The following is a 21,977-nucleotide window of genomic DNA, read 5'->3' as shown; positions in this document are numbered from 1 at the left end:
AAAAGTGGAAGGAGCACGTAAATTGGAGGCAAGAGGCCTTAATTCTATTGCTTACTGGCCATCAGACCTTGGGCCAGAAACAACTTCTTTTTCTCTGTTTCTTTTTCTGGAAAATGGGAATACTCCCTTGAGCTCTCCCACCTGTCTTTCTGCTAAGAGAACAAAATGAGGTGCTCTGAAACTCTGCTATGGGATATCTGGGATTTTTAAAAAAGATTTTACTTATTTATTTGACAGACAGAGATCACAAGCAGGCAGAGAGGCACGCGGTGGGTGGGGGTGGTGTGGGAAGCAGGCTCCCTGCTGAGCAGAGAGCCCAATATGGGGCTCAATTCCAGAACCTCAGATCATGACCTAAGCTGAAGGCAGAGGCATAACCCAGTGAGCCACCCCAGTTCCCTGGGATATCTGGGATTTTCTTGAGGCGATACCCTGTATCATATCCCCTTCTTTATTCTGAGACTTTCCAGGTGTGTGTTAAATACTTGATGCATGAAATAAAAAACAAAATGTTATGTGATCAAAGCAAGCTGAGTTATCTATAAAATGGGCATCAAAACATCTACATTAGAAGGTTAATGTGAAAATTAAATGAAACAATGTAAGATATATAAAGGTCCAAGCAGCACCCAGGATACATTTGATGTTTATTATTCCTATCCCCCACCCCCCCAAATCCTGAAAGCTTTACAGAAGATTTTTGAGATGAAAGCAACAAGGTTCTCAGGATTGCAACAAGTGAACATTATCTGAGTGCAAAAGTCACTAGACCCAAACAGAGTCAGCCTAAAATACCAACAACTACCTTAATGCCTTCCTTGTCTTTGGAGAATTGACCCCTTCATCATTATAGTGCCCCTCTTTATTGCTAATAAACTTCCTTGTTCTGAAGTCTGAGTCTCAAATTAATATAGCTATTCCCTACTTCTTTTGATTAGTGTTAGCATGGTATATCTTTCTCTATTCCTTTATCTATAATCTGGGTCTTTATATGTAAATTGAGTTTCTTGTGAGTGGGTGAGCCTCAGTGGGCCAGTTGCCACCCCACACCCTGCTGGCTACAAGCAAGCTCCTCAGAAGTGGGGGGAAGAGGGCAAGTGCTTTCATACCAGCCTCAGCCCCACTTAACATTCCTGGTCACCTGCTGGAAGGGACCTCCATACTGCCTAGCAATACCCTGTTTCTTGGACCCCCCTGGAAGTCCTTCTGCCCCACTAGCTCCGCCCACTACCCCAACTCTGCACCACAGAGCCTGCCCACCTCAGCACACCTACAGGGGCCCCCTCACCATTGAAAAAGCAGAAACAGCAAGTGGTGCACCCCATCTTAGCCCCCTGCCATTAAATCCACAAACAGAAAAAATAATAATAAATAAATTTAGGTTTCTTGTGGACACTTAAGTTTTAAAACATCATATATATATATATATATATATATATATATATATATATATATACATTTTTTTTTTTTTTTAGAGGGAGAGAGCATGAGCAGGAGAGAGAGAATCTTAAGCAGGCACCACACCCAGCATGGAGCCTGATGGGGGGCTCGATCTCACAACTGTGAGATCATGACGTGAGCTGAAATCAAGAGTCAGATTCTTAACCAACTGAACCACCCAGGTGCCCCACTATCTCTGTCTTTTAACTGGTGTGTTTAGACCACTCATATTTAATGTGGTTATTGATAGACTTGGATTAATATCTAACCATCTTTTCCATTTGCTTTTCTAGGTACTTTTCTATTAATTGCATTTATTCTTTCTCCTCTCCCCCTTTTCTTGGGCCTCCTTTGTGCTCATAACATAAATATATCATTCTGTCTCTGTGTTACTTTTAAACAGAAACAAGGGGCAAAGTCAGTTAAGCATCTGACTCTTGATTTCAGCTCAGGTCATGATCTTAAGGTGCTGAGACTGAGCCCCTTATCAGGCTCTGTGTTCAGCATGGAGCCTGCTTGAGAGTCTCCCTCTTCCTCTGCTCCTTCCCCTGTTTTCTCTCTCTTTCAAAAAAACACAATTTAAATTGAAAGCAAAATTGGGGACATACTTTGAGCAATTATATCACCTCCTATCTATTGTGTTAGTACAGACAGTATTTATGGTGATAAGTCTCTGTTTCCAAGACAACACTGTAATGTAATAAAGTCTCAACACTTTTGAATTTCAAATGTTTCTCTTTCTGTTCCTGGTAGAGCAAAAGTGGTGGGCTTTCACTCTCCAGGGACTAAATTACAGATACAGACTATTTGACTCTTGGGTTTGTGTGAAATGTAATTGCTTTTATGAATTATCTCATAGGCAAACTGCTTGCAGTGTACAACATTTGTTTTAGTTTTGCAGTCTCAGTAATTTGATTGTCAGGAATAAAATGAAAAATAAAAGTGGTTGTGTGTTTATAGTTTCAAACCCAGTTTTAATGAAGCTTGTGGAATAGACGGGTCTGTAGTTCATGTGTTGGTGAACAGGAGGAGGGCAGCGCTGGCTTTTTGTAAGATTTCCAGGAATTTACAGTAGTGTTTGGCATGTGCTCTTCTCTCTGGGCACAGACTTTCACTTCCAGACAATGCCTGTAGATGTCACCATTGCCACTTCTCCCAGGGTAAAGTGCTTGGCTTCAAGGTATTAAGGAAGAAAGCCCAAACTCTGAAACCAGCTGATTGTGGAGAAACCAGGACAGTCTGGTTGTCCTTGCCTGTTCACGGGTTCTCCTCTGAAACTGCCAAACTCCTTCTGTATCACTTTCATCCTCTGTCTGGTACCTGGTATTATAAATCACTCTCCCCCTTGCACAAATTCCTCCCTCATTTGCCTTCTGTGAGGTGGGATTCTGCTGTTTTTACCACTCTTTTCTTTGTTTCCCTCTGGCCCCCACAGGAACGCTGTTGTCTCTGTCCCTCTGTATACACTCTCTTGTCACTCTCATTTTTTTCTATGTTGCTTCTATATAAATGGATCCCAAGTTTTCTAGAGCTTCTTTTTTCTCTCTTGATATCTAAACCCATGTTTACCTCCCTAAGAAGACTCCAGGATCAGAAAACAGAAAGAATCTTGAAAATCAACCAAGTGGGGGGCAGGGGCTGTACCCGGCATGGAGGGATGCTGCAGGCAACATAGTCAGCACAGACAGAATGACAGTCATCCTTAATTGAAGTAATTTAGAAGCAGAAATTCTGAACCATAGTTAACTATATAAAAAATAGAAGCTCCTCCCACCAGAAATTCCTAAGAGAATAAGAGAGACCTAGGATGCTCCTGAAATGAGGAGTGGGACTCTAGACAACTTCTTCTGAACCTCAAAGAGACATGTGATATTTGAGTTAAAAGCATATTTTGGGGAAAAAATGCCCATCCCTACGGGTCCTTTGGAGCTGGATCTTAAGAGTTCCTGGATACAGAGTATGCAGCTCCAAAGACACTTAAAAGAGAACCCATGACGTCTTTAAACATTTCTGAGTTATAAACACAGAATACCTCTAAAGTTCTTAATACTTTCCATGTCACAGTGTTGTGATTTTTGCTTGGGTGTTGTTGGGGTTGGGGTGGGTAGGGTTTATCACTCATCCTCTAGATCATCTTGTCCTAGTTCAAGCCTCAACGAGCTCCCCAATTGGCTCACTACCTTCGTTCTTGGTCCTCTATCTACTCTCTCCTTCCCACCAGACCCCTGATCCTCATTCTGTCCCTCCTCACCTCTTGCGTGGATTATTAGCAATACTAGCAGAGCCTTCTAATTGTTTCCTTTGCCTGGATTTTTCTTTCTACCGTCCATCCCATATGCTGCTACCATAATGATCTTCCTAAAATTCAGCTTCAAACACTTTAGCCATCTGTCCAAAACTCTCAGTGCCTCCTGACTGCTCCAAAGAGAGTCCCCTCTCTTCACTTTGCTGTTCAAGTCCCCAAACCCTTCTGCCTCATTCCTGCATGTCATCAGTCCCAACTCCAAACTTTAGGCAAAAGACTCTCCCCCCTCTATAGAACTGTCCTGTACCACCTACAGCATGGGATCCCTCCAGCTCCACCTGATGAAATCCTATTGCTGTCGGAGGCCACTTCATAAGCATCTGTCCTCTCTGAGGGACCCCAGTGACCCTGGCTAGAGGAATAACTCCTTCCTGTGTCTCCCTTAGTGCCCTAAGATGTCCACACATCATGATCTGAACAAGTGTATCTCCTTAGGAATTAGAAGTCAGGGTCTGGGGGCGCCTGGGTGGCTCAGTGGGTTAAAGCCTCTGCTTTCGGCTTGGGTCATGATCCCAGGGTCCTGGGATCGAACCCCGCATCGGGTTCTCTGCTCAGCAGGGAGCCTCCTTCCCCCTCTCTTCCTGCCTGCCTCTCTGCCTACTTGTGATCTGTTTGTCAAATAAATAATAAATAAAATCTTTTAAAAAAGAAAAAAAGAAGTCAGTGTCTGACACGTAGTTTTTAAATGTTCCATTTAACAAAGAGGTGTTAGGTAAAACAGTATGGTCAGGGTGGACAGGGAAGTGTCCTTGGAATGGGACATAATTTGGACTGTATGTGGGTTGAGGAAGAGGCAGAATGTGAGCCATAGAGGGAGGCGCTCAGCATTACTCTCTGCAGGCAACAGGTGTCTCACGCAAGTCCATGCTCCCCACTCTTGCCCCTGGTGGAAAGGCACAGAACAATCCACCACGACACCTGCCCCTTTCAGGAAGCAGATGTCAAAAGGAGGCAAGGAGAGGGCTCAGCCTCATTAGGCAGCTTTCTCTCTCCCCCAAGTAAATAAAAAATCTCAAAACAATTAACAATAACTGAGATTTAGAAAAGTTTACAAACTCCTCTCTCACAGGATAAAGAGTCTGGAGCTGAGGCACCCATATCTCCCATCTCCCAAGCCAGTATTGCTCCATTAAAGTTATCATTCCAGGGTGCCTGGGTGGCTCAGTCATAGGCTAGCCTGCCTTCTGCTCAGGTCATGATCCCAGGGTCCTGGGATTGAGCCCTGCTCCCTGCTCAGCGGGAAGCCTGTTTCTCCTTTCCCTCCACCTGCAGCTCCCCCTGCTCCCTCGCTGTCTCTGTCAAATAAATAAATAAAACCTTAAAAAATAAAGTTATCATTCCTTTGACTTGCTTTTACTTGGAGGGATGCTTATAGCAATTCATTTATTTAAAAATAAGTTTCCAGTGACACGGAAGCAGAGACCGTCAGAGGGCGTGGGTCTAAATCAGTTGAGTGGCATGGCCTTGTGACGTGCCATTTCCACTCGACTCTGCTGCCTCCCTGGCCTAGAGGAAAATGACACCAAATTCTGGATCTCAGCATATTTTAAAGGCATGCACTTTTACTACAGAACACTTTTAACCAACTGCTGACCAGGCACTGGGAAAACTTCTTCCTTTCAAAAGCAGCAAATGAAACTCATCTTTCTTCTCCCTTGGCATCCATCTGTATTCGAAAGGGGTATCATTTAATTTAAAAAAGGAAACTACTTATGACAAAGTATAAAAGATGAACTGAATGGGAACAAATTCTGTCTTAGTCAAATATCTATTGTTTCCTTATTTATTTATTTACTTTTTATTCTGTTCAGTTAGTCAAGATATAGTACATCATTATTTTTGATGCAGTGTTCAACAATTCATTAGTTGGATATAACACCCAGTGCTCATCACAACACGTGCCCTCCTTAATACCCATTAGCCGGTTGCCCCATCCCTCCAGCCCCCTCCCTTCTGTAACCCTCAGTGAGAAAGGGGAGCTCTCTTACATTGTTGCTGGGAATGCAAGCTATTATTACCTTATTATGAAAGTTATGATTTTATCAGTGAAGTATGATTTTATCAGTGAAGCTCTTATTAGGGACCAGTACTGGGTATCTTCCGAAAAAGCTGAGAAGACTTTGCAATTTGGGGCGCCTGGGTGGCTCAGTGGGTTAAGCCGCTGCCTTTGGCTCAGGTCATGATCTCAGGGTCCTGGGATCGAGCCCCGCATCGGGCTCTCTGCTCCGCAGGGAGCCTGCTTCCCTCTCTCTGCCTGCCTCTCCGTCTACTTGTGATTTCTCTCTGTCGGGTAAATAAATAAAATCTTAAAAAAAAAAAAAAAGACATAAATTTTATTTTCTACCTACCATGATGTTTTCCATCACGGACATCTTATGCCAGGGGTTCTTATGACTTCAAAGAGTTACTTGGCTTGGTTGGGAGTTCTACCTTTTGATACTGGGAATATATTGAAGTTTGGGGGCTGTGCTAAGAATTTCCTTAGGCTAGAACCATAAAAGTAAAAGCAAATATTCACTGTTGTCCCAGGAAAGTACTGTAGCCACATTTACTTTGGTGAAACATAACATTCTTCCAGAACAGCTATCACTGAACCGTCCATGTACTTCTTGACTAGCATATCCCATTAGTTACGTGCTGAAGAATCATCAGAAGTGCTTGCAGTCTCTCTAAGCCTTCTTTAGTCAAGGTAAAATTAAGGGAAGAGAAGATAATCACAGAGCATTATCTGTAAGGAGAGGGACACCAAACACTATATTTAAATGGTTGTTTTTTGGGGATTTAGGGAGCAACAAAGAGCTTACTGCTTTCAACGCTGATTCAGCTCTGAGAGTTCCACTCAATGGAAAAGTCTCTAAAATACAAAATCCTTTGGCTGGAGGATATAATGGCTTCTCCCCTGCGTTTGGAGCTCTAGGGCAGACATTTATCCTGATAAATCCCGGGGTTTTAAAATCTGAATATAGCTAATGGCCAAAGCCAGCAAGCACTTATTTTACGGAGGGGTTCTCTGCCCATCTTTTTCTCCTCCCCTTAGCCCACACCCTACTCTGACCAAACAACAAAGCCAAGTGCTCTGGAGCATAAAGATGAATCTGGGTGGTCTTCCTGATGAGGAGCTTTTGACCTGTTACGGAGTAATTAGCGCATTTTGGAAACGATTCCTGAGTGCCTAGGTCCCTATTCATAAATCATTAATATACCAGGAGCTTAAAGAGAGGCAGGACAACAGACTTTGAGTGTCCCCTTCCCCCTTATGCATATGCTCTTCCATCATCTTTACTCATCTAGAATCCCACCTGTATCCATCCCGGCTCTTCCAAGTCCGCTTCTTAGCCCACTCACAGTGGCCTTCCCATTCACAATAATTGGGCTTGCGCTTGTGCACATAACCCCCTTTTTATGGCAACAGGTTAAATATTGCCTCAGACAGTTTTCTGGTATCATCCTGTACAAGTGTTAACTTTGTGATAACTGTGTCACTTTCTGTTTCTTCTAATTATGTTTTTTCTCTTAATTACAATAAAGGCATCTTGAAGGTAAGAGAGGCAGAGGAAGAGATAGCACATAATCTTGTGGAAAAACATGGGTGTTGAATATGGAACAACCTGTCCTGGTATCGTGGCTCCCATCCCTTTCTAATTATGTGGTATTTATTTATTTATTTATTTATTAAGATCTTATATATTCATTTCACAGAGAGAGACACAGCGAGAGAGGGAACACAAGTAGGGGGAGTGGGAGAGGAAGAAGCAGGCTCCCTGCTGAGCAGGGAGCCCAATGTTGGGCCCGATCCCTGGTCCCTGGGATCATGACCCAAGCTGAAGGCAGACACTTAACAACTGAGCCACCCAGGAGCCCCTAATTATGTGGTCTTTGGAGGGGCTATATAATCTCCCTAGGCTCAGTTTCCTCACCTGTCATATCTAGACCAGGAAGGGTTGTTGTGAGGGTTATAATAATATAAATATTATAAATATTTATATAATACAATAATATAAATATATAATAATATAAATATTATAAATATATTATGTATAATTATATATTATATATTTTTTCCGGAAGATTTTATTTATTTATTTGACAGAGAGAGAAAAAGAGCACAATTATGGGGAATGACAGGCAGAGGGAGAGGGAGAGGGAGAAGCAAACTCTCCACTGAGCAGGGAGCCTGATGCAGGGCTTGATCCCGGGACCCAAAGGCAGACACTTGACTGACTGAGCCACCCAGGCACTTCTATATCCTATGTATCTTATGTATACCATATTACATATATTGTCATATTTACAAAATATGCTATATTATGTATACATATATATACATATAAAATATATCTAAAGTGTGTAGGACATTGGAGATGGTCAATAACCAGGAATGATATTCTTTTTAAGGAGTTCTGCCTTTTACTTTTTTTTTTTTTTAAAGATTTATGTATTTGACAGAGAAAGAAACAGTGAGAGAGGGAACACAAGCAGGGGGAGTGGAAGAGAGAGAGGCAGGCTACCTGCTGAGCAGGGAGTCGGATGCATGGCTCAGTCACAGGACCCTAGGATCATAACCTGAGCTAAAGGCAGACGTTTAACAACTGAGCCACCCAGGTGCCCCTGCCTTTTACTTTGTTGAATCCTCCACGGAAACATTCATAAGGTAGAAACAGCATTAATAAAAATCCACCAACAAAAGTGAGTTAAAATGCTGAAGTTGAAATATATAAACTATATTTAAAAATATACACCCTAACTAACAACAGAAACAAAGATGAACTGAATAGTGAATATAGCAAAATGTTAATATGTATTAAATATAGATGATGGGTGTTCAGATGTTGTGCTTTCTACTCTTCTGAATTTAAGATTATTGTTTGATATAAGGTCAAACAGTAAAAGCAATATATATATATATATATATAGTACAGGGGAAAAAGAAGGCTGATGCATTATTAGTTTTATTATAAGCTTATATAATACACAAATGTTTGACATTAGTTTTCAACTCTTTTATGCCTAAACTATTTAATACTAAATTTAAAAAAAACCCATCATCTACTATCACATTTATAAAGCCAAAGATAAAAATGATGCAAGTCAATGTGAAAAATACTGAAAAATATAATAAATCTTACTAAAAATAAGATACATGCACCCTCAGATGTAACTTGTATAAAACCTGATGGTACGTGGCAAGGCACACCACTTAACAAGGGACCATCATCTGAATTATTTCCCGGATTGGCCACCAGAGGCTGCTAAAGAGTAGCATTCCCGGGAACCAGGCAGCAAGAAAAAGATAAAAATCATTCAACTTGACCGTAAGAAGTGCAAAGTCCGAGAGTGAGGCTCATTACTACACCACCCGGAGGTCTGGCACCACAGATTTCAGCAGATCTGTCTGGCCTGTGGTGAGGACGAAGCCTTGCCGCAGGGGCGGAGCTGCCTGGAACCAGAGCAAGCCTGAGGCTGCTGTTAGCACCTCAATGTGGCAACTTGGAATCCCTGGACACTGGGCTCAGGCTGTTCCCAGCTGACAATTTTCACAGCTGCTCTGCCAGGAGCTGTAAAGCATGGGGACGAATGGAAGATTCTTATCTAGGCTTCTAACTCCTTTTTTCTAGGGACTTCACATACACTGAGACTCACTCTCAATACTTCCTTATTGGTATCAGCACATTCTGGAAAAACATACATAGCAGCAGCTGAATAGCTAGACTTGAAAATTATTTCCATCCTAAAGTACACTCCAGGCCAAACTCTTTATGAACAAGTATAGCAAAAGAAGAAGAGCTTTGTAGGTCTAGTCTAGGTCTTATTCATCTCAACTGAGAGTAAAATATTTGAGGGCACAGTCTTGTCAGATTTCCTCATACTCAAAAAGAAGGTTTTGCTCAATAATTATTTGAAGTAACTCCACTCATTCATTTATGACCTTCTCACAATAACCTTGTGAAGCATTATTAACCGTATTTGAAGTTAAGGAAACAGAGACTCAAGGATGACCGGTCAGAGGGGACTTGGCTAATGGAGCCGGAGCAAGGGCAAGGATATTACTCCTTTTGGTGATGTGATGAGGCTCAGAGAGGGGCAGTAACTTGCTCAAGGTCTCATCTGTAGACAGAGGCGAAGAGAGAGCTGACTCCTTGCTGGTCCCATGCGCTCTCTACCATGCCATGCTTTACAGACAAATCTGCTATGGTATAGAAATAATACAGGCGCAGACTTCCAAGACACATGGTTGAGCCTTCTAACCACAAAAGAAAAGAGATACTGCCTTTTCCTCTATTTTCCTAGGTGCTCCCACCCTACCTCCCACCTTCTGGTCTAATCTGGTACCACCGGGCAAACTCTCAAATCAACCATCTTAACCATGTAGGACACATGGCAGCCTCTGTGGAAACCACTTCTGTTCAATTACAGACTTTTTTTTTTTTTTTAACACGCCCATTTTTAGTTCTGGGGTTTATCTGGGGAGAGACTTGAGATCAGAAAGACAGAAAAGCACACGATGCTGTGTGGGAGGTGAAATGCCATGGTCGTTTGGAAGGCCTGTCTGGGGTTGCTGGTTGTGATTTACTGAAAAGAACATGAAATTCATGTCTGCCATCCGTCTTGCTGAAATGTCATGCTGAGTGCAACTCGAGTAGTAGGGAGGTCTGAAGGCGATGCCTACAAATCACCTGCTAGACCTTTGGGGTCTCTGATTTAAGAGCCATGTGTATTCTGTGGAGAAATAAAACTCTTGGTCCATGGGCCAACAAGGAATATTCCAGGTCATAGAACTACTTAACTATGGGGAACCAACCCTTGATTTCTTCCCAGGAACTCCCTTTTCTGCCATAATGCCATAAATGGGGTCCAAAAGTTCCAACTTGGGAACACAGCACGTATTACCAATATGTTATATCAATGTCTGTTGATACGTCTAGCCATGGAAACATCTCTCAAGGATTGGTTACATGATGAATACTGGGTGATGTATGGAAGAGTTGAATCATTGTATTATACACCTGAAACTAATGTAACACTGTGTGTTAATTATAGTGGCATTAAAATTTTTTAAAAAAGGATTTGTAAGACAAGAGTAGAAGTAACAGAAGAGCAGAGTAATGACATCAATGTTATCATTGACCCTTGATGGACAACCTCATTCTTTTCTCTTTATTAAAGATGTGACAGTCAGAGGAAAACAGAAGATAGGCCTCTCTTTCTCTCATAAGAAAACTGCTCAATATGAACCATAGCAAGTCAAGCCCCATTGGCCCCTCCAAAATGTGCCTGTAATTTTAATTCTTACAGGGTTGGGTGTAGAGTGACTTGAGCTTTTCAAGGCTGACACCCATGGTATACCTGCCAGAAAGGAAGGTATGCAATTCAAAGTGGTCATTCATTGTGAACATCGTGGTTGGGAAAGAGGCTGAAACTATGGATAAAACTGAATTCTGTTCTTCTTGTCTTTCACTACACCAACAAATTGCTAACTGGGTCTTTCTACTGAAAGTTTCAAGTGAAACAGAAAACAACCACCACAACAAGGCAGGCTTCTATACTGGGAGGGGTGTGGGGGGCATAGGATGTCCTCCATACTTTAGTGTTCAGGTGGTAAACAACACCAGGGATGTAGGGCTATTTAACATTCTTCTGCTTTTCTTCTTTAAAGTAGCCAGACACTTAGCTAGCTCATTTTCTTATTTGGAGACAAGCATTTGCAAAGTATTTTTACTTCTTCCCATTTATAGTTACCAGAAGGTCCATATATGAAACTCAGAATGCCTTATGGGTTTTTAACATGCTGATTCATAATGTTTAAACCTCGAAGGTAAATGTTCATCTTCTCCCCCAAACATGCCTTGGCTATTTCTTGCTGGAACACAAATGCATTCCTTCAGACGCCAGGCTCCCCTTAACCTCTGTTCCACGACTAGCGGGAAAACTGAGCTACATCATGGCTAATAACAGACTCAGTGTGTGGATGGCTCCAGGAGCCTCTGGACAACTTCTCTGCTGAGAAGGAATCAGCTCTCTGCATTTTCAGAGAAACCAAAAGAGCAGAGAGGGTGCCGTCCACCCATGCTGCTCCGTGAACACCGTGAGCATGGCCCCAACTCCTCCGTCACGATACCCCCAGACCTGGCACATCCCATCTCCTTCCAACAGCCATGGTGGAACAGCACAGTGGTCCTGCCTCCCTTTTATTTGAAATGTGAGGAAATTTTAGAATTTGGTTGTTTCGTCCCTAAAATGACAATCTCGTGTTCTGTTTTTTTCCAGGATCTCACCTTCAAAACACTCATTTATATCTTCTTTGTTGTTGTTGTTGTTGTTGTTTTACAAAACTTTCCCTTTTGAAATCACAGTTATTCAGTCATTCCTCCCAGACCGATTTCTCTCACACATACGTATAAACTTGACTTCCAGGACGTTAGATACTACTGCTGGAGATTTTGTATGACCTTCTGAAAATCAGATCGCTCTCTAACCCTCAACCCAAACTAAGACTCCCCCCCTTCACCCCCCACACAACTTCCACCATCACCACCCTCTTCTCCAGCAAAAAGCCCCTCGACATTCCCCGAACATGGCCTCACCTTTCTAGAGAAATACTGAGTGGACACGGCGAGCGCCTGGAAGCCGCACACGGCTCTCTGCAGCTCCCCCTGCACGAAGCCCAGCTGCCGGGCCTGCTGCTGGCACCTCTCCTTGAGCCTCTGGACCAGTTGCCGCTCAGCTTCGCGGTTCTGCAGGTCTGGCTTGGGGGAAAACCCATTTCGGGGCGCAGTAGTCCTCTGTTTGGGGTATCCTGTAGAGAAAAAACAGAAACAAAACCAAAACAGTTGCTTTGTGAAAAAGCATTCATCCCAAAAGGGACAAAAGCTCTCGGGTACAGAAGAGTTTCACTCAGAGCAAGTGGCTGAGAAGGTTGGTCATTTGGGTACTGACAAGAAAAAACAGAAATGGACTTCCAAAGTTTCCTCCATTTATGTGCTTCTCAGCTCAGTTTCACACTTAGGAATAGATTAACAGACAAAATGGTCAGCTTCCTCCCAGCTCGCTGCATTTCTTCTAGGTCTGCTTAGAGAGACTGAGGCAAGTTCTTGTTTTCGGTTCTTTGGGCTTTTGAGGTTTTTTGCTTTTTTCCTTCAAGGGGATTACTCTATAAAAATGTCTATGGGAAATAAATCAGTCAATCCCGCTTGAAGTCAGAATTTAGAACCTAGCGACCTTTGAATTGGGCATCCAGGAGTAATGCCCACGTGTCCCCCTTCCCTCCCTTGCTAGCATTGCTCTACAGACCCTCTCTTTGTTATGAGTCAAGCCATACCTCTCATAACCTCTGCTCCAGGGATTTCTACTTTAAATTCCTACAGCCTCAGTATTCTCCAAGATATTCCCCCCACGTGTTCACTCATGCCACCCCAGGGCTAAAGGTCCAGTCCAAGCCCCCATAACCTCCACCTTCTACTGGGAAGCCCTTCTTCTTCTCATCTTTCCCTGTACCATAGTCAGAATGATCTTTATGAATAAGTACTGTATGGTGACTAATATAACATAATAAAAAAAATTAATTAATTAAAGAAAAAAAAACCAAAGTTACACCTTTTGTCAAAAGGAAAATAAATAAATAAAGCAATCCTTGACCTGTGTGTACCCCTCCCTGCTGTTGTGCTCCACTGAGGTAAAAATGAAGTGCTCCTTCCTTCCCATGGCCCACAAGTCCTCTGATGTCTGCCTCCTGCCAGGAAAACAGTACGTGTAGGGAGGCCACAGAGGAAGGAACCAGAAACTCCACCTAGTGCTGGGGATAGGGTAAGGGATGTTTTAAGGAGAATGACTATTAATTAGGTGGAAGGTTGGGGGGGGGCAGGTAAAGCAAGGCCCCTAGGAAGAGCTCACTAATAAGCAGTGCATCATGGTCAAAGACTTGGGGGGTGAGCGAGAGTCTCTCTCAGGACCCCCGTGCTTCCGGTGTGAGGCTCAGACCCAGCTTGGCACCCACAGAAAGCCTTGGTGGGGGACGGAGGACCTCTATTCCCCAAGAACATTCCTTCCTTTCCTCAAGTAGAGAACATGATGTGGTCACTGAGCACACAGTCATAAACAAACTTTAATATTTCTAAAGTTCTTTTGTCTCTCCAGTCCCTCCAAAATATCAGGAGTAACACAGAAAATAAATCAGAAAATGGTCACTTGGGTACCCAATCTACTGAGAGACAAGGGTAGCAGGCTTAATCTATTGAACACCTAAGTGCCCTTATCTTTTAAGGGCAAAAAATGGTTAACTGATCTAAATGCTTCTTCTGATTGTTAATTTAATGGCAACTGTGCTAATTTTAATTAAATCTTCCTCTTCTTAAGAAATCATCAGAGATTGTAAAAAGCAAGCTCACGTATGGCATATCTTCAACTATTATGGCTTAATGAAGTAGTAGAATGTGAAATTAATGCCTCTTTAAAATGATCTTTATGCTAGTGGAATACATAATAATCCAGAAAATTCACTTGCACGTTGCAGGCAAATGAATCTTAGTATGTGCTCCATCCTGATATCCTCAATACTGATAACAAAAGAAAAATAATTATCAATGAAATGTGAGAGGTTTTACTGCTGCCTGCATTAAACTCAAAGACATAGCCTAAGACCCAAGGTAGAGATTTTCATGATTACTGTTTTTCCAGGTTACTGGTGGGGCTGATTTTATAAAACACTCCAGTCTTTTAATTAATGTGTTGGGGTACCAGGTGCCCTACACCAAAATATGTATCTTATACATGTGTAATAGAAGGCATGTCTTTTAAAAATCTAAAAGAGATAATGAAAGATACTTCTAGCTCAGTGAATTATAGCTAATTGCAATCTACAGCATATAAAATCATCTCTGAATTTGTGCATATTGTAAGCACTCATTTTGTGTGTTTTTGGCTGTCAGATTTTTATCCTGTTATTATTATTATTATTACTATTCTTTTCATCATTATCATTAGTATTAGGTTAGCAACGATATTCAGTGGTAAATGGACAGCATACAGAAGGATTTGGTGTACCCTATTCTTGGTGTTCACTGATACCAGTATTATTGTGATATTGCTTTAATTCCCACGTTCAAAAGTCCCGTGTTCTACTGAACGCCAGTACACTCAGTCCACATTCTACTCATGGGGCCACCAAATGAGCCAAGACAGATGTTCCCCTGAGAACATCAGCTTTTGGTATCAACACACCAAGTGTAAGATTTGCAGCCTCCTTCACCTTGTGAAACAAATCTTTGTTAGGGACTCCTGGCCAGCAACATATTGGCCGCCAACAGCACAGACTAAGACTCAGGCCCCGGTGCTAAGTCTTATTGGAAGGAAACCCAGAGACACAAGGTTGGTTGTGGAGTCGTCTGTAGCTTTAACTGAAAAGGGTCCTGCCATTTTCAAAATGGATTGGCGAGAAGTCTGTCTAGAAACAATAATAATAATCATTTCATTGTCAGTAGCTCATTCTGGGGCCTCGCCAAAACTAGTATTCTTCCTTGTGCTGTCAATGTGTGTTAAGTACTTCTATAGTTAACTCCCTGAAGTATTGTTCTGTCACTTGCTTTCCTATTGACCCACATGTCACACTGTTCCCAGGACGGTACATGAGGACGGCTGCATGGCCTCATCGACCATCTTGGAGACAGAGAACTTATGTCGAAAGAAAAATGACTGACACACAGCGTCACCTGTTTCACTAAAGATTAAGGAGAATTTTGTTTGTTTCTACTGTCTTCTCCTAAAAGCCAGCACATAATGGAGCTAAGATGCCAATTGGCTTTGGAAGTGAGGCTTAGTTAAGGGAACATGACAGAAAACTTGCAGAGGGCAGTGGCCCCATGGAGTTCACGGAGCACATGCTCGGCCCTGTGATGGGATGTGCTGATGGTGACTTACTTTTGACCTCCTACACCCATGCGTCTCTGGGAGAGCCAATGAAATGCTTTAACTGAGGGGTATGCTGTGCCACCTGAGCATACTTCAGGTGCTGGAAGGTTTTGTTATCATCTCCTTCGGTTCCTTGAAGCATTTATATTACTTCCAGGGTGGCTGAAGTTTCGAAGTTTTGAAGGCACGCCACTGACCTCTCACCACATTCAGACAGAGCCTGTTCCCAGGTGTTTGGTCTCTTTCCCAAGAATTGGTCTCCTACAATAGCCTTCTGATTTCCACTCAGTTGAACAAGGAAGCTGATTTAATGAATATAGACCTTCCAAATAAGGCTTATTGATGGTTTTGGAGTCTTTAAATGAAGTGAAAAAGATGAGAAACAACCAGTTTTTTGCTGACTGGTTCTGGTAGTCTTCCTAACTCTTCATGAGGTTATCCCTTTAGCAACTCTTTGACATGAACTATATGAACAGAAACACCTAGACCAGTGTCTTGCCATGACCTACAAATGAGAGCTGATTTCATATGCACACTTCATGTCTGTGTTTTGTGGGGGAAGCAAAATATGTGACTGCTTTTATTAAACACCTACTCTGTGGATGACCTGTGTAGTAAGCTCCAGGGGGAGGGCACAGCAATGAGGCCCTATCCCTGACCTGAAGTCATCCATGGTCAGAGGGGACCCTGCTGGGTCTGGATTCCACATTTCTAACTCTGTGCCCTCAGCTTTTCCCACGTCAGCACACTGCTGGCTCACTCTGCAGCATCTCTGACATATCTCACAGGTTTGGGGCATACTCTAAATCCAGAACATACTCCCGTTATCTCAATCTCCCTCCCAATCCCAACTCCTCTTCAGAGATCCTACTGGCTGTATAACTCTGATTAGGGGCAGATAGAATCTGTGATGATCCCAGCAACAACTGGTAGCTCAGAGGAAAAAGCCAGTAACCTTAAATTCTCACAAAGGTGAACGCAAACTGTTTGCGTGCAAAGGCAGAGCACTGGGGAGAACGCAGCCCTTGAAAATGGAAAGAGAATATTAAAAATTCATCTGCAGCCACCCGCTCACTATCTAGAGGATTCTAATGGATGGAAAAATGTGGTTTAATCTTAAAGCTGGAGGCTTAACTGACATGGTAAACAAACAGGCAGCATTGGAATCTGCCTATTTACAACATCTGAGAAGGCCCTTGACCTTAACCCTTGTAAATAAGAATGATAGGATGCAACTTGGATAGATAGCTTCCTGGCTTAAGGAAAAAGCACTTCATGAGTTTCGCCAACGTCCTAGCAGAAAGGAAATCTGATTCTTGCAAACTGGCACCAGCGGACCCCTTAGGAAGCACAGGTGCCCAGTTCTTCATGGTCTTGGACAGGCTTTATTTTTCTTAAATGGATCTAAATTTATTCCGGAAAATTTTGCCAGGTAGGACACTATTTTCCCACCTAGTTCTGACATTTGTTTCCCTGAGGTTGGCTAGTGGTGGGGGAGGTGAGCAGCAAATGGCGTGAGGGTAGGAAAATTCCTTCCAGCCAGTCCTGAGCATGAGTGAGGGCAGGAATGACTAAAATGGGTATCAACCAGTAATGCTCTAGAAAGGAGACTTTCTCATTTCCCTTTCCACGGAAGGCGTAGATTCTTTGCTATACTGATGTATAAATGGACTAAAAAAAAAAACCAGGAAGTTATAATCAGGGTTTCCAAAGCCAACTATGAAAACTTTGTCACTATCATCCACTCTCTAGGCAAAATAAAAATTGACATAAAATATTCTCATTTTCAGGAAATTTCTTATTATTTATAAGAAGTACAAATATCATGGTAAATGTGAGTTTTTCTCCAAGGGTTAAAAATCATGGTTTAATAGTATTATAACATTGCTAAAATTTTATATTAAAATAGAGAACTGCTTTTAGCCAAGATGGAGTGAGAAGGATCAAAGTTAGTCTCTGATCTGAAATTAACCCCAAAAAACTCAGTCAAAATAGATAAGACCATGGTTTTCAAGGTATCAACATTAGACAATGAAGCACAGGGATCCCTGAGCTGGAAAGCAAAGGAGATGATCAGCCAATTTCCTGGAGTGATTTTCAAGACCGGGGAATGAGACTGGGACCTTGTGGTTTCCCTAACTTGAGAAAATGGAGTTGAGGGCTCACAGAGCCGAAGGTACAGAGGTTACAAGGCAGTATGGCAGGGAGAACATCAACACTGAGAGAGCACTGTGGACATGTGCAGAAGCTCCCCTTGAGTTTTCGGACAAGGGCATGACTGAGAAGGAAGTACCCAAGGCCAGGGAAAAAAATTTCACAAAGGACTACAGGGAATAATTCCTGTGACCTCATGGTGGTCCAGAATCTGTTCCTGTTTTCATCAGCCAGAATGGAAAACCTCATAATTCATGAGCAATAGGTTGAACACCTAGAAGGGTCTTGACTTGGTAGTTAGTAAAATTAGCTCTGGATTGATCCCTCATTGGCCTGCCTAACAAAACTGACAAACAAAACTCCTTCCAAGTAACACAGTTTTATTTAAGAATAAAAGCTTAAGAATAGTTACAGGAATATAAAAAATCCACTAGCCAACAAGGAAAATTTTAGAATGTCTGGCATCTAAAAGAATTCTCAGGCATGCAAATAAGCAGGGATATATAACCCATAATAAGGAGAGATGTGATCAATTGAAGCCCACAAGAAATGACACAGATGATTAACAGTTATTTGGAACTACATTCCATATGTTCGTGAAGCTAGCAGAACTGCTGAATATGTCAAGTACAGACAAACCAGATTTTTTTAAAAAGGCCTAAATAAAAATTCTAGAGATTGAAAGCTCAAATGTCTAAGATGAAAAATACACAGAATGGGATTAAGAGTCGATGTAGACATGACATAAGGAAAGGTTTTAACATGAATGTTCAAAGCAGCGTTACTCAAAGTAGCCCCAAATTGGACACCGCCCCAATGTCCATCCATTGATGAATGTAAACCAAATGTGACACACCCCCGTAATGGAATATTATTCAGCCCAAACCAGGAATAAAATACTGATTCATGCTTTGACATGAATGAACCTCAAAAACATGATGCAACATCAAAGAAATCAACATAAAAGGCCCCATACTACACAACTCAATGTTTATGTAATGTCTAGAATAAACAAATCCATTAAACAGAAAGTAGAATAGTGGCTGTCAGGGGCCCTGTGAGCTGAAAATGGTCCCTAGCTGACAGCCAGCAAGGAAGCAGACACCTCGGTCCTTCAACTGTAATGAAGTGGTTCTATCAATAACCCGAATGCATTTGAGAGTGGATTTTTTTCCCTAGAGCCCCCAGTCAAGAACTTAGCTCAAATGACATCATGATTTCACCCTTGTGATACTCTCAACAGAAAACCCACCTACACCAGATCTGGGTGTCTAATCTACAGAACTGTGACCAGTAGAAGAAACAAATAGGTGTTATTATTTCCAAAAAGAAGAAGGAAAGGAAGATTAGCAAGTATACCATAAGAAAAACTCTCCAAAATGAAACACACAGAGAAAAATGACTGAAAGAAATGAACAGTATTGGAGTGCCTGTCAATTAAAGATCTGCCTTCAGCTCAGGTGGAGATCCCAGGGTCCTGGGATTGAGTCCCGTGTCAGGCTCCCTGCTCAGCAGGAAGTTGGCTTCTCCCTCTCTCTCTCCCCCTTCCCCTGGCTCATGCTCTCTCTCTTTCTCTGGGTTTCTCTCTCTCTCAAATAAATAAATTAACAAAACCTTAAAAATAAATGAACACTGTTATCTTTGGACAGAAGCTGTGGGCAACTTCAAGTGGCCTGAAGTTTGTACAACTGGAGTCCCTGAAGAGGGCTTAGGCCTGAACATTTCTGAAGAAATGATGGGAAACAATTTTCAAATTTTATGAAAACTGTATATTCCAGCTCTAAGAATCACAACAAACCTCAAACACAAAACCAAGAAAAAGAAGATACCAAGGTGTAATATAATCACATTGCTCAAAACCAGTGATTAAGAGAACAGCTTCAGAAGAGCCAGAGTAGAAAAAGACAATTATGAACAGAGAAACAGTGATAAGGACAGCAGTGTGTTTTTACTGGACACCATTCAAACCAGGAGACAGCAAAACAACATCTTTAAATAGTTCGGGGCGGGGGGAGGCTAACCTGAATTCTGAACAAAGTGACAGTACTTATGAGAAATTAAGGTAAACAAAAACAGAAAGACTCCACCACCAGAAAAGCTCCACCACCAAGAAAGACAAAGAAAGTTCTTTAGGTAGAAGAAAAATGATACCAGATGGAAATCTAGATCTGCATAAAGGAATAAAAAGCACCAGAAATGAGAACTACGTGAGTAAATCTAAAATAACACTTTTCTTTTTCTTTTTTTGAACTTCCCCAGATGAAAACTTATTAAATAAAACAAATCTTATTTAAATTAGTAAGTAAAATAAATTAGTAATATAAATTTAATATGTATGTTAATCTGTTTCCTTTTGAGATACTTTTTTGTTATTGTTCTCTTTTCATATTTAAAATTTAAACTTTATTTAACTATATACAATTTCATTTTTTGTTTTTTTTCTGGATATTCTGATACTTTTTATTTGCTTTTAACTTGATCTAAATGTTGCTTAACAAATTTTTAAAACTTTTTTTTTTGTTGAATATTTTTTTAAAATATTTCAGCTAGGGGGCGCCTGGGTAGCTCAGTGGGTTAAAGCCTCTGCCTTCGGCTCAGGTCATGATCTCAGGGTCCTGGGATTGAGCCCCTGCATTGGGCTCTCTACTCAAGTGGAGAGCCTGCTTCCTCCTCTTCCTCTTTGCCTGCCTCTCTGCCTACTTGTGATCTCTGTCTGTCAAATAAATAATTAATTAATTAATTAAAAAAATATTTCAGTTATTAATTTCTACAAGTAGTGTACCATGGTTAAATAATCTCTACTATTTCTGTTTACGATAAATATTAAGTCCTTTTTTAGCTTGATAACTAGCTATTTTTTCTTTTTTTTAAATAGCAATGGTTTATTAAAGTTACTAGTTAGACACAATTTTTTGTTCTTTTGAAATTTAGTTATGATTCTTTTACTTTTATTTTTATTTTTATTTTATTTAAATTCAAGTTAGTTAACATATAGAGTACTATTAGTACTATTAGTTTCAGAGGTAGAATTTCGTGATTCATTAGTTGCATATAACACCTAGTGCTCATGACTTCAAGTGCCCTCCTTGATTCCTATCACCAATTAGCCCACCCTCCCACCCATGTCCACTGCCCCCCCCAACCCTCAGTTTCTTCCCCAGAGTTAAGAGTCTCTGGGGAGCCTGCATGGCTCTGTCAGTTAAGCTTCAGCTCAGGTCATGATCTCAGAGTCCTGGGATCAAGCCCCAAGTTGGGTTCCCCACTGAGTGGGGAGTCTGTTTGTCCCTCTCCCACTCCCTCTGCCCCTCCCCCCCACTCATGCTTGTGCTCTCTCTCTCAAACAAATAAATAAGATTTTTTAAAAGCATCTCTTATGGTTTCCTCCAGCCCTGTTTTTATCTTATTTTATTTTTCCTTCCTTTCCCCTATAGTCATCTGTTTTGTTTCTTAAATTCTGCATATGAGTGAAATTATATGGTATTTGTCTTTCTCTGACTTATTTTACTTAGCATTATACATGCTAGTTCCACCCGTGTCATTGTAAATAACAAGATTCCATTCTTTTTGTTGGCTGAGTAGTATTCCATTGTGTATATATATATACCACATCTTCTTCATCCATTCATCTGTCAATGGACATCTGGGCTATTTCCATATTTTAGCTATTGGGGTAATGGTTGCTATAAACATTGGGGAGCATGTGTCTCCTTGAATCACTATTTTTGTATCCTTTGGATAAATACCCAGGAGTGCAATTGCTGGGGCATAGAGTAGCTCTACTTTTAACTTTTTGAGGAAACCCCATACTGTTTTCCAGAGTGGCTGCACCAGTTTGTATTCCCACCAACAGCGTAAGAGGGTTCCCCTTTCTCCACATCCTCACCAATATCTGTTGTTTTCTGAGTTGTTAATTTTAGCCATTCTGACCTGTGTGAGGTGATATCTCATTGTGGTTTTGATTTGTATTTTCCTGCTGATGAGTCGTGTTGAGCATTTTTTTGTGTGTCTCAACCATTTGTATGTCTTCTTTGGAAAAATGTTCATATCTTCTACCACTTTCTTGACTGAATTTTTTTTGTTTTATGGGTGTTGAGTTTGATGAATTCTTTATAGATTTTGGATATTAGCTTTTTGTCTGATATATCATTTGCAAAAATCTTCTCCCATTTGGTAAGTT

At 41.4% G+C, this 21,977-nt stretch overlaps 1 protein-coding gene across 1 annotated transcript in view; it reads right to left on the bottom strand.

Moving 5' to 3' along the window:
* Window positions 1-21,977, bottom strand: part of MTUS2 (microtubule associated scaffold protein 2) — a 589,758-nt gene that overhangs the window by 133,244 nt on the left and 434,537 nt on the right. Inside the window, exon 7 of the mRNA XM_044249524.1 lies at window positions 12,328-12,539. Within this exon, the coding sequence (XP_044105459.1) occupies window positions 12,328-12,539 (212 nt within the window). The remainder of the gene's footprint in view (window positions 1-12,327; window positions 12,540-21,977) is intronic.

This window comes from Neovison vison, chromosome 5 (assembly GCF_020171115.1).
Source record: "Neovison vison isolate M4711 chromosome 5, ASM_NN_V1, whole genome shotgun sequence".
In the NCBI taxonomy this organism is placed as follows: domain Eukaryota; kingdom Metazoa; phylum Chordata; class Mammalia; order Carnivora; family Mustelidae; genus Neogale; species Neogale vison.
The sequence above is the reverse complement of the archived record's forward strand: the minus strand, read 5'-3'. Positions and strand labels throughout refer to the sequence as shown.